Source organism: Sciurus vulgaris, assembly GCF_902686455.1.
Source record: "Sciurus vulgaris genome assembly, chromosome: 7".
NCBI classification, from domain to species: Eukaryota; Metazoa; Chordata; class Mammalia; order Rodentia; family Sciuridae; genus Sciurus; species Sciurus vulgaris.
In genome coordinates, this window is record NC_136467.1 from 113,687,561 (window position 1) to 113,699,625 (window position 12,065).

At 54.2% G+C, this 12,065-nt stretch overlaps 2 protein-coding genes across 7 annotated transcripts; both read left to right on the plus strand.

The window, feature by feature from the left end:
- The first annotated feature begins 438 nt into the window (after nucleotides 1-438).
- Nucleotides 439-8,283, plus strand: NFKBIE (NFKB inhibitor epsilon). The gene is made up of 6 exons (XM_079148436.1): nucleotides 439-1,027; nucleotides 3,371-3,473; nucleotides 4,174-4,396; nucleotides 5,420-5,508; nucleotides 5,680-5,919; nucleotides 6,651-8,283. The coding sequence occupies exons 1-6, from the start codon at nucleotides 660-662 to the stop codon at nucleotides 6,714-6,716; spliced, it is 1,089 nt and encodes a 362-aa protein (XP_079004562.1). The 5' UTR covers nucleotides 439-659; the 3' UTR covers nucleotides 6,717-8,283.
- Nucleotides 8,284-8,510: 227 nt separating this feature from the next.
- Nucleotides 8,511-12,011, plus strand: SLC35B2 (solute carrier family 35 member B2). 6 transcript variants are annotated; one of them, XM_079148430.1, is made up of 4 exons: nucleotides 8,511-8,660; nucleotides 9,170-9,366; nucleotides 9,562-9,716; nucleotides 10,508-12,011. In XM_079148430.1, exons 1-4 carry the CDS (start codon nucleotides 8,650-8,652, stop codon nucleotides 11,444-11,446), a joined length of 1,302 nt encoding a protein of 433 aa, XP_079004556.1. In that variant the 5' UTR covers nucleotides 8,511-8,649; the 3' UTR covers nucleotides 11,447-12,011. The 6 variants fall into 6 exon arrangements, with proteins under 6 accessions (XP_079004556.1, XP_079004557.1, XP_079004558.1 ...); XM_079148431.1 differs by having other exon boundaries at nucleotides 9,173-9,366; XM_079148432.1 differs by lacking the exon at nucleotides 9,562-9,716 and having other exon boundaries at nucleotides 8,529-8,660.
- The last annotated feature ends 54 nt before the right edge of the window (nucleotides 12,012-12,065 follow it).

A 12,065-nucleotide genomic window follows, 5' to 3' on the forward strand; every position in this document is an offset into this window, starting at 1 on the left:
GAAGAACTTCTCCTCTAAAAATAAATGGTTCCCTTTCCTACCTATACTCCTGAGCGCTGATAGGGAAAGATGTAAAAGCAGGAGAAATTGGAGAGCAATAAGCTAAGCACCTACGTGCCTTCCACTTAAGACTCCCAGCTTATGCAGAAAATTAATATTCTTTCAAAACAAACGAAGAAACAGAAGAAAAGAATGAATGCATGGGATTAATGAATGGAATAAAGAAAGAAGGGGAAAAGAGTGAATGAATGCATGGGCGAATTAATCAACGAAGGAGTGAGTGAGGCCAGTAACCACCGACTCCGAACTTACGCAGACAACCGTCAAGGGGGATTCCGGAGGGGCGGGGCGTTTGCCCGGAAGCGCCGTCGGGGGCGGGGCCAAGGGCGGGGCCCTCAAAGAGCGGCCACTTCGTTGGTCCGAGTGGGCGGGGCGAGAGGGAGGACCCGATTGGACTGCCCAGCTGCCCAGAGTAAACGGCTGTGGTGGAACGGGTCGGCGCTGCTGTCCACCCCTCGCGCCGGTACAGCCTGGAACCGAGGCTACAGCGAGCCCGGCGCTCTCCCTGCTAGGCGGACCCGCAACCCGGAAAGGCGGCGCGGCGTAGCCCGGAGACCGATCCTGCTCGAACCCGGCCCCAGCGGGCTGGCGCCGCGGGCATGTCGGAGGCGCGGAAGGGGCCGGACGAGGCAGATGAGAGCCAGTGTGACTCCGGCATAGAGTCTCTGCGCTCTCTGCGTTCCCTACCCGAGCCCACCCTGGCCCCAGGCTCCAGACCCTCGGACGGCGGCAGTCCCCAGCCCTGGCCCCATCCTCCGGGGACCTCCAAGGAGCCACAGGAGAAGGAAGACGGGGACGGGGAGCGGGCTGACTCCACCTATGGCTCCTCCTCGCTCACCGAGCCCTTGCCCTTGCTGGGGGGTCCTGAGGCTGAGGACCCAGCCCCAGGATCGCCACTGTCCTCCGCGGGGGCACTGAGCCCTCAGCAGCTTGAAGCACTCACTTATATCTCTGAGGACGGAGACACGTGAGTACGGGGCTAGGGAAGATGGGATACTAACCCTGGGCCTCCTAGGAACTGCAACTATCCGGGTGCCCCACCACCACCACCAAGAGTATATCTCCAGGCACCAAGAATATGTCCCGCGCTGGAAGGGACTGTCCCAACTCTCTTCCAAACTCGGAACTTAATTAACTCTTAGCCCACTTTTGTACCATAGCCAGGTCCAGACCAGAGGACTTGTCATCATTTATTTGCCTTCCCTTTGGGAAATAGGCAGAGTTAGCACAGTTCTTACCCAGGCACCTGGAAACCCAGCCAGTATCTTGGAAATCCACCTAACCCACCCCTGAGAAGAGAAAATTCCCCTGACCAGTCCAGGTTTTTTTTTTTTTTTTAACTTGCTGGGGGAGGGGGCATCCTTGTTTGCTCAATATCTGGGATTCCCAGCTCCTGACCTCAAAACGCCCTGTCTCCAGGAAAAAGAGACACCAGTTACAGGTTGCCCATAAGTGCCAGGAAGCTTGGGATGGGGGTGCTGGCAGGGTACAGGATTGGGACTGGCCCTGAGAAGAAGAGAGTGACTAGGCTGGGGCAAGAGTGCCCCAGCAGACAGGCGACTGACTGCCCCAGCTTACTTCCTTCTCTACTGAGAAAGGGGAAGTGAGGGCTGGAGTCAACCTCCCCAACACCCTTCATTCCTGAACACCCCAAGTCCTCCTCACTGTTCTGCCTTACCCCCTCATTCTATTCTTCCTCTCCCAGACCCAGAGGGTGTTTGATGGGCACTGAGCCAGGGGACAGCTGAAGTTAGAAGTGATTGTGTGGGATGGGATGATCAGTTGAGGACTTGGCCCCAGAGAAAAAACACTGGCAGCAGAGGTAGTAGCTGGAATTTGGGGGTAAGAAATGGAGGGGAGGGTTGGAGTCCCAGATTAGAGATGCTGGAATAAACAGGCACAGGGGAGGCAGAAGGTGCCTGTTCTGACCTGCATTTTGGAGATGCAGGGGTTGCAATCTTGGGTGAATATTGACAGAGTTATCCTCTGGACCCAGTAAGTGGGAAAGGAGAGATCCTAGGCCTTTTGTACTCTACCTAGATCACTCAGAACCCCAAGGTTTCAGGGGCTTAGTGCAAGATACCTACAGTTGACCTTTGATCCAGGGAGTGGGTCTTCCGACACTGCCCTCTTCTTTGGCCTCTCAGTCCCAGCCTTTACCATCTCTAGTTAGAGACAGGTGGTGTGTGTGTGTGTGTGTGTGTGTGTGAGAGAGAGAGAGAAAGAGAGAGAGACAGAGAGAGAGAGATGTGAAGGTGGGCATTTTCCTCCCTTGGAGGTGTTTGGACTGTGGGAGGTGTGGAAGTGGGAAGAGGAAGTGGGAGGAGGGGAGACTGAGGGAGAGAGGGAGGTGGCTGTAGGAATGTGACCCAGAGAGCAGGCCCTGGCCGAGGGGATTTCCAGAGCGGTTCCTCCCTCCCTCGTCACTCTCTCCTGGGCCTCTCCTGCCGCCTGCCTGCAGCCAAAGCCTGCCCTTTCTCCTGTCTGAGCAGCCCCCTCCCCAGCCTAGATGGGCCTTTTTTTTAGCCAAGATGCCCCCTTCACTAATGCCCCTAGGCAGTTGTCCAGGCCTAGACTCTCCAGCTCTGGCTTTCATTTCCCCCACCTGATGTGGGGAAACCCCAAGACTGGAACTTCCCTTGCCAGATACCCCCCTTACCCTGAGGTTAAGACTTTTGTCCCCTTTAGCAGACGGACCTTTCCTGCACTGCACAGCTATCCTCTTAGAAGTGCACACAAGAGTGGAGGGCCACTAATCAGGCCTGTGCCATTTGAGAAGTGGCCCTTTTGACTTCCCTGGGAAGGGCAGCAGGACGAAATGCTGTCTCCTGCCTCTCTTCCAAGAGCTTGTGTTTCTCTCCCTTGGAATGTATAACACTAGTTGCTGGGGGGAACCCCATATCTGACTCCTCCTGTACTCCCTGTCATGGGGAGGTGGGGAGCTCGGCCCTGGAAACCCCCTCTGCAGCTTTCAGTTTGGCTTTGAGCCGCAGTTGGCCTTGCAGGGCCCTGGGGGCAGAGGGGAGCAGGGCGTGGGCAGGCTGGACAGGAAGGCCCTTGTCCTGTCAGCACCCTGCCTACATGCCCACCCATCCAAGGCCCTCCTCAAGGCCAGCAATGGGAACGTGGGCCTCCCACCCCCAGAGTCCTGCCATTCCACACCAACCCTCATTTCCAGGCCCAAATTCTCACCTTCTGCACCTACCTTGCAGGCTGCTAATTAGAGGGTGGTGTATTCCCTCTAACCCCAAGACCCCAGTCTCCCCTCTCTGGCCTGGGCCCTGACCCTATGCACTCCCCTGCTCCCTAGGCTTGTCCATCTGTCGGTGATTCATGAGGCCCCAGCCGTGCTGCTCTGTTGCCTGGCTTTGTTGCCCCAGGAGGTCTTGGACATTCAGAACAACCTTTACCAGGTGGGTAGAAAGAGGAGTCTGTGTCCAGATAACTGTTTTTGCACTGGAACCACCCCCAGCAGCCACACCAGGGTCCTTAGATTGCTCATTTGGGAACCTATGTGCCAGATGCTGGGCTTGAAGTGAAGGATGCAGAGATGAGTAAGACCCAGCCTCTGCCCACAGGGCTCAACCTGGGCTGGAGGACCTGTGTAAACACCTAATGACACATTATGGGGACAAAAAGTGTGATAAAGACACATACCTGCTGCTGTGGGTCCGGTGTCTTTATGGAACAGGCAGAGAAGGCTTAGTGTCAGAGGTGACATCTGAATGAAGACTTAAGGAAGAGGTCTGCCAGGGAGACTGTCTAGTCTGCTGCCAACCCAATTCCTGCAGCCTAATCTGAGGGCATAGCACAGATCTCCCTAGAGGGTGAGTGACTGGACTCTGACCCCACACGTTCTTTCTCCAGGAGATGAGCAGACCTATGAGAAGAACAAGGGTCACTTCCCTCATCCTGCTTCCAGAATTGGGGTCCTAAGAACTTGATGGTGGGGTGACACAGAAGGAAGGGCTTGCTAGTTCTTTCTTAGAAGACCAGAGCTATAGCCTTTATAAGCTGCTCTCAAAGAAAATGCTGGCATCTTGATATTGCTGTGCCCACTCTAGCGTGGGAGCATGCTGCAGTAACCCCTTGACCTTCCGTTTGTGCCTACAGACGGCACTCCATCTGGCTGTTCATCTGGACCAGCCGGGTGCAGTTCGGGCCCTGGTGCTGAAGGGGGCCAGCCGGGTGCTACAGGATCGGCATGGTGACACAGCCCTACATGTGGCATGCCAGCGCCAGCATCTGGCCTGTGCCCGCTGCCTGCTGGAAGGGCAGCCAGAGCCAGGCAGAGGACCATCTCACTCCCTGGACCTCCAACTGCAAAACTGGCAAGGTTTGGGTAGCCCCAGGGCCTGTGGGAAGAAGAAGGACAGGAGACAGGGAAGGGAGAGACCCAGCTTGTCCATTGGTGTTCCTCCAATTGGTGGACACTCGGTGCATCTTTACTAGATGAAGGAATAGATGATGGATGAATGATCTGATTCAGAATTTACCAATATCTGCTGAGTGCTGAGCAGAAATCTAAGTCTTGTCCTTAAAATATAGAGCTTAATAAAAATTAAATGAACTCCTTCATTCATTCACAATGTACTGAGGGCCTTTCTGTGTGCCAGATCCTACTCCAGGAGCTCAGCTTGCATCTGAAAACAAAACTAAGAAAGATAGAGATGGACAATAAATATAAGAAGTGAATTATATAGTGTGTTAAAAGGAAGTAAGTGCTATGGTAGAATAGAGCAGATGGGGGGACTGGAATGTGCTGGGGGGGTGGCTGATGTGATTTTTAAATAGGGTATTCAGGAAAGGCCAAGGTCATTTGAACAGAAACTTGAAGGAGATGAAGGGTGTACTTTGAATCTAAATCTCTATTAGAAGCAGAGAGTCGGGGGAGGAAGGAAGGTATAGACCAGAAAGGAGATAAGCCAAGGGGAAAAAAAAAGGTGAGGGGGCAGGGGAGCACACAGGAGTAAGTGGCCCCTAGGGAGAGTCTGGGGCATGAGGATCCCCAGATGGCTTCTCAGAGAAATCTGGACTGGGCTTGAAAGCAAGTAGAGTTCTAAAGTGTATGTGGGTTGAGGGGTATGTGAACTGGAGGAGGATCTGTTTAGGGCTGTCACTCAGCAGCCTGACCTCTGAAGCATGAAAGTTTCAATAACATGACTGAAAGGTGGAAACTTTGAGTTCCTTTCCCCTCAGACTTTTGAGGGGGTTTTTGGGGTTGCATTTTAAGAGTCCTGTGATTAGAGGCATTGAGTGGGCAGGGAATCCCTTGGGGGTAAGGGTTAGGGAGGTCTGAAGAGAGGGAGAGAGAGAGCTGGGTGAATGCCAATCAGTGGCCCTGTCTACCTCACCCCAGGTCTGGCCTGTCTTCACATTGCCACTCTGCAGAGGAACCAGCCACTCATAGAACTACTGCTTCAGAATGGAGCTGACATTGATGCCCAGGTGAGGCAGCCTGTCAGGGCACTACCTGCTTATGGCCTGCTCCCCACCTGGCCCAGCCTTCCCCCTACAAGATCCCCTGCCCTACTGGCAAGTGGTGCCACTGCGCTCCTTCAGATCCCGGGCCCAGCCTGCCACTTAGGGGTCTTGGCTAACATCCTTATGCCTTTCCAGGAGGGTACCAGTGGGAAGACAGCATTGCACTTAGCTGTGGAAACTCAGGAGCGGGGCCTGGTGCAGTTCCTGCTCCAGGCTGGTGCCCAGGTAGATGCCCGCATGCTCAATGGGTGCACACCCCTGCACCTGGCAGCTGGACGGGGCCTCAGTGGCATCTCATCCACTCTGTGTGAGGCCGGCGCTGACTCCCTGCTGCTGAATGTGGAAGATGAGACACCGCAGGACCTGGCTGAGGATGTACGAGACACATACTCTGCTCCACTCTGGTTTCAGGGCCTCCCATATCCATAGCAGAGATAGGGACTGTCAATAGCTTGAAGGACCAGAGAGTTAGGAGTCTCGGGATACAACTAGGACTCTGCCTGCCACTTACCAACCAACCATAGAACTCAGGCCAACCTCTGTCCCTCTCCAAACTGGTTTCCTTAGTTGGTCAGGACCAGGGGCTCAAACTTATACTCCTACAGCAACTCTGCACCTGGAGTGAATCAGTGAAGCTGGCCAGGTGTAAGACAACCAAGTGTTGAGGGCAGTGAGAGAACAGAGAGCCATACCTCGGGTTTCTATTTGGCTTCAGCAAGTGCTTAGGCATAGGAATATAGGCCCCATGTTTCCAGGTCTTGGAAATTTTTGAGAGGTGAAACCCAGTTCTTCTGTATAGTCTTTCTTGTTTTTAAATGTTAAGTATAAAACAAGTGTTTAGAATGTTCTGCCTCCTTCCTGCCCCCAACAAAAGCAGATCCAGGACTGGATCACCTTTAATGTCCTCCTAGCTTGGCTATTCTGGCATTATTTTAGAGACCAAAGGCTCGGCTGTGCCAGGAGGCCTTCATTAGTATGAAGATGTAGTCCCTCATGTTCTTCAGCCCTGGTGAGGAGGCAGTGGCCCAACAGGTTTCCCCAGGTCTCCTCCACTGCTGCCTTTTGTCATGGCCACTGATATTGCTTCTCTCCATTCTCTTTCTCAGCCCCTTATTCTTTTGCCCTTCGATGACCTGAAGATCTCTGGGAAGCCGCTGATGTGTGTCGACTAAAGCCAGGACAGGAAGCTGGGGCCACTGCTGCTGCAGTCTGGGCCCAGTGTGCCCTTCTAGTGTCCTAGGGACTGCTGAGGCCAGAGCCTGGAGCCAGTACAGTTTTGAGTGAGAAGAGGGATTGCAAGTCAGAGAGAACCAGCCTGGAAGAAAGAGCTTCCCAGGTGGACTGGAAGGAGATTTTGGGGAGGCTCCTAAAGCCCCAGACATCCTGGGTGAAGCCTGTTTACCTCTCTTGGAGATGCCAGGGCCCTCATTTCTACCTGTCTGGTCGGTCTGAACCTGCCAATAGTGGGAAAATGTAGAGGCTTCTGAGTGAGAAGAGACTGAAATAGAAGCAAGCAGGCCCTGAGGGGTCCCACCTTACTGCTATTGAAGATTCCAAAACACTCTTGGTCTAAAAACTTCAAACAGAAGGACCTGAACTGAGCCTTTGGGAAAGGGACAGTTCAGTAATATAACACTAAAATAGCATAGACTTTTAAAAAGTGTTTTCCTCCCAGCCAGGTGCAGTGGTACAAACCTGTAATCCTACTCAGGAGGCTGAGGCAGGAGGATCACCAGTTTGAGACCAGCCTCAGCAACTTGGCAAGACCCTGCCTCAAAATAAAAGAAAAAAAAAAAAAATTTAAAGGCTGGAAATGTAGCTCAGTGGCAGAGCGCTCCTGGTTTAATCCCCAGTGCTGGGGGTTGGGTACCCTCCTAGAGTTGTTTTGTGCATGCGCATAGGCAGACCTGCCCTATGTCTAGTGATAGAAGCAGAGAGACAGAAACTGTCCCCTGGGTGTGGTAAGGAGCTAACAGTCCTCAGACTTGTCTCTGTCCAGCACAGACCCTTGTCCTTTTGTGGAAATGAGGGATGAAGGGAGAAGAGGAATGAGAAGACACAGGAGTCTGCCTCTGGGGTAGCCAAAGGAGGCTAGGCACCAGAGACCTGCAACTTTATACATTTTTTAGAGCTGACAGTGTAGCAAGTGAGACAGCCTCACTCATAAACATTAAATCATAAACATCCAAATAATATAATTACAAATTGCAAAAAGTGCTGTGAAGGGAAAGACTAGTGGGAAAGAGGACAGTAACGTGGGTGAAGGGCCTTTCTTTGGGTGTTCCAGGGACGCTTCTGAGGAGTGTCATCTCAGTTGGGACATGGGATGAGTAAGTGATGGGATAGAGCGTTTGGGTGGGGGAAAGCCTTTGGAGAGTGAGAGGAACTGAGAGCAGGCCAGCTAGTCTCTACAGGGCCTGAGTAAGTGGGCGAGGAAGATGGGTCAGTTAGGTCATGCAGAGCCTCGGGGGTCACGGGGACTGAGGGGACAGAATTACTGGCCCAACCAAAAAAGGAAGGGGATGTCTTCATACTGTCAGAAAGTGGGAGAACTAGTGAGGCGTGTTGCCTGTAATCCCAGTGACTGGAGGCTGAGACAGGAGGATCCCAAGTTTGAGGGCAGCCTCAGTGAGACCCTGGAGCTCAGTGCTGAAAGTGACCCTGAGTTAAATCCCCAGTACCAAAAAAAAAAAAAAAAGTTAAAAAAGAAAGAATAACGTAAAGGGGAACTGTTTGGGACACAGAGCCTCGACGTCCCAGTCCACAAGAGGGCAGTGGTCACCCACCCCTACCTCCAGGATGCTGAAGGGGCTGAGGGCGATGACGCCGGGGAAGGCGTCTCTCCTGGACTGGGTCGCTGGGCTCCTCCGCCCAGAGGCAGCCCAACCTCCCGGGCCCAGTTGCGTCTGCCTCCAGGCCGCGCGGGGGCGCTGTAGCCCGGCGGCGGCTGGGGGCGGCGGGGGGCGGCCTCCGGGAGGGAGGTACCAAGAGCGCGGCACTTCCGCTAGCCGCCCGCTCGCTGGCTGCTGGCGGAGGCGGCGGAGGGTGCGCGCGGCCCGGGGACTCGCAATCCCCGGTCCCCCTCCGCCCCACGCGGCCTGGGCCATGGACGCCAGGTGGGGGGCTAGGGCAGCGGCAGCGCACGTGATCGAGCCCCCGGGCCACGTGACCGCGTCTCCGCACTGGGGGTCGGGTGGGGTCCCAGCCTCCAGGCAGCCGGCCCGCGTGGCGCTGCACGGAGCCGGAGGGGATGGAGAAGCCGCCTGGGCTTGTGCTCCTTGAGGGACTTCGGGGAGTGAGGAGAGAAGGAGCTGGGGACCCTGGCGATCCGGGAACGTGGGAGGCGGGAGGGGGGGAGGGGGAGCTGCCTCTAGCCAGAGCAGCCCAGGCGCGCTGGAGGGAACAGAGGGGACCTGTGTGGCCAGAGAGGCGGGTCCGCCCCCGGGGAGGGAGGAGGCCCTGCCTGTCGGCCCCGTGCCTAACCCCCCAAGACAGAGAGAGGCTCTTTGTCCCTCTGGGCTTTAGCGAAGGGGGCGGGGACAAGACGAGGCACTTCTGTGCCGTCCGCTTCTTTGGGCCTGGGGACTGAAGAACTGCACACTAATCCTTATGTCTGCGCCCCCAGCAGGTGGTGGGCAGTGGTGGTACTGGCTGCGCTTCCCTCCCTGGGTGCTGGTGGGGAGACTCCTGAAGCCCCTCCGGAGTCATGGACCCAGCTGTGGTTCTTCCGCTTTTTGGTGAATGCTGCTGGCTATGCCACGTTCATGGTACCTGGCTACTTCCTGGTGCATTACTTCAGGCGGAAAAACTACCTGGAGACAGGTGTGTGGAGAATGGGTGGGGAAGTGGTCTAGGTCTGGATTGCAGGTGTTGGTTGACGTTCGAAACCTAATGTGACTTGGAAAAGGAAGAAGGGAGGGAGGCCAGTAGGCTGGACAGCAGGGCAGGCTGGCTGCTCTGGGGAAGTCGAGGTGCTGTGGAGGAGGTTTGGGGCTTGACTGTGTGTGTCTTCTTCAGGCAGGGGTCTCTGCTACCCCCTGATCAAGGCTTGTGTGTTTGGCAATGAGCCCAAGGCCTCTGATGAGGTTCCCCTGGCTCCACGGACAGAGACGGTGGAGACCACCCCCACTTGGCAGGCCCTAAAGCTGCTCTTCTGTACCTTGGGGCTCCAGGTAGGTAGGCAGGCTCTGCTTCTCATCCTGGATTGAGTCTCAGTGGGCCCGGACTCTGTGAAAATCGGTTTTCATTCTGTCCATCCCAAAGATTTGCTGGTCTGTGTGTTGTGTGTCCCTTTCTCCTAGACACACACAGCATCATCTTCAAAGTTTGGAGGAAGCACGGATTCTCCTCCTTCCTCCCCTCTCCTTCTCCAGCACTGGTACTGAAAGTAAGGATGCACTTTGATTTCATGATGTCTAGTGCAGAAGGCGGCGCATCGCTTCCCCACATTTCTGTGACATCTATTGTGCTGTTGTTATACTTCCCCCTCCCCTGTTGTGACTCATACACTAAACCCACTGATGAAAGTTTGGGAAAGCCATTCAGTACTACATGTTAAAAGGATCCTAAGATGCTGTGTGGCATCTTGGAGTGGGTGCTAGTTCACTTTTTGTAGCATGTCCAACCATATAGGAGTCAAGCCTCCCTGTCGTCTTGCCTCCCTAAGTTGTTTGAAAGTAGGGAGGAGAACACTTTGGATGGAGCCAACTCTAATGTTCCCATGCTATGGGAACCAACAGGGTCTGGGCAGCTCTAAAGCATGTGTTAATGTGTTTTTCACCACACTTGATTTCCTACAAGGTGAATCCAGACTTTGGAGAGGAAATTTCTACTGCAGAGGAACGGAAAAACACGTACTGTCCTTTGTCATTTAGAATCATCCTGAGGAAGAGGGAAGTTACCTACTTTTGTCTACTTTTTCCTTCTCTTGTTTATTGTCTCCTGTCTACCCTCCCCCACCCAGGTGTTCTACCTGACCTGGGGTGTGCTGCAGGAAAGAGTGATGACCCGAAGCTATGGGGCCACAGCCACATCACCAGGTGAACGCTTCACGGACTCACAGTTCCTGGTGCTAATGAACCGTGTGCTGGCACTGATTGTGGCTGGCCTGTATTGCATCCTCTGCAAGCAACCTCGACATGGGGCACCCATGTACCGGTACTCCTTTGCCAGCTTGTCAAATGTGCTTAGCAGCTGGTGCCAGTATGAAGCTCTCAAGTTCATCAGTTTCCCCACCCAGGTGCTGGCCAAGGCTTCTAAGGTGATCCCTGTCATGCTGATGGGAAAGCTGGTGTCTCGGCGCAGCTATGAACACTGGGAATACTTGACAGCTGGACTCATCTCCATTGGGGTCAGCATGTTTTTGCTGTCCAGCGGACCAGAGCCCCGCAGCTCCCCAGCCACCACACTCTCAGGCCTCATCTTATTGGCAGGCTACATCGCTTTTGACAGCTTCACCTCAAACTGGCAGGATGCCCTGTTTGCCTATAAGATGTCATCAGTACAGATGATGTTTGGGGTCAATTTCTTCTCCTGCCTCTTCACAGTAATCTCACTGCTACAGCAGGGGGCCCTCCTGGAGGGGACCCGCTTCATGGGGCGACACAGTGAGTTTGCTGCCCACGCCCTGCTGCTGTCTGTCTGTTCCGCATGTGGCCAGCTCTTCATCTTCTACACCATTGGGCAATTTGGGGCTGCTGTCTTCACCATCATCATGACCCTCCGTCAGGCCATTGCCATCCTTCTCTCTTGCCTCCTCTATGGCCACACTGTCACTGTGGTGGGTGGGCTAGGGGTAGCTGTGGTCTTTGCTGCCCTCCTACTCAGAGTCTATGCCCGAGGCCGGCTAAAGCAACGGGGAAAGAAGGCCGTGCCTGTTGAGTCCCCAGTGCAGAAGGTTTGAGGGGATAAGGACCCGAGAGATGAAGTGGAATAGGACCCTCACCATACTATCCAGAGGTGCTGGCTCAAGGGCAAAATATGGGTGTTCTTGGTATCACAAACCAGCTCTGCAGCTGGGGATGGGGAGCCCAGAGATATCTTCCCTTTTGCCTTAAGCCACCATCCTCCAGTAGGCAAGTTGAGCCTCAGGGTAGAAGGGAGTCTTCGGTTGGGGAGGTGAAGTGGGCATAGGTCCTTCCCCATCAAGCTCCCTGAAGTTTTGACCCACTTGGTGGCTCTGCCACCAGCAACTTCAACACTGCTTGTCCCCTACCTTCTACACCCACTCTCATACCTGCATTTCTTAACTGTTAAGAGAAGCACAAGTATTGTAGGGTCCAAATGGCTGCTTCCCCAGGAGAATCAGTATAAAGATGGCAGTGTGCCAAGGAAAGGGAATGAAGAGCCCTGCTCAGCATGTATGACCCTGAGGCCCTAGGCTCTGGCCCCATGAACCAGTTGCAGGTTTTGGTACTTCGGAAATGTCACTTTTTGCTCTTATAATTTTATTAAACTGCTGCAATGGACTTGGCCCTGTGTTTTGGTTGGCTTAAGGAACAGAAATGTCAATGTCTATAAAT

Coding starts and splice junctions, on each gene's coding strand:
- SLC35B2 (XM_079148430.1), top strand. Junction 9,367..9,561: donor GAAAAACTACCTGGAGACAG/GTGTGTGGAGAA, acceptor TGTCTTCTTCAG/GCAGGGGTCTCTGCTACCCC. Junction 9,717..10,507: donor TCTGTACCTTGGGGCTCCAG/GTAGGTAGGCAG, acceptor TCCCCCACCCAG/GTGTTCTACCTGACCTGGGG.
- NFKBIE (XM_079148436.1), top strand. CDS start 660: ATGTCGGAGGCGCGGAAGGGGCCGGACGAGGCAGATGAGAGCCAGTGT. Junction 3,474..4,173: donor TTCAGAACAACCTTTACCAG/GTGGGTAGAAAG, acceptor TTGTGCCTACAG/ACGGCACTCCATCTGGCTGT. Junction 5,920..6,650: donor CGCAGGACCTGGCTGAGGAT/GTACGAGACACA, acceptor TCTCTTTCTCAG/CCCCTTATTCTTTTGCCCTT.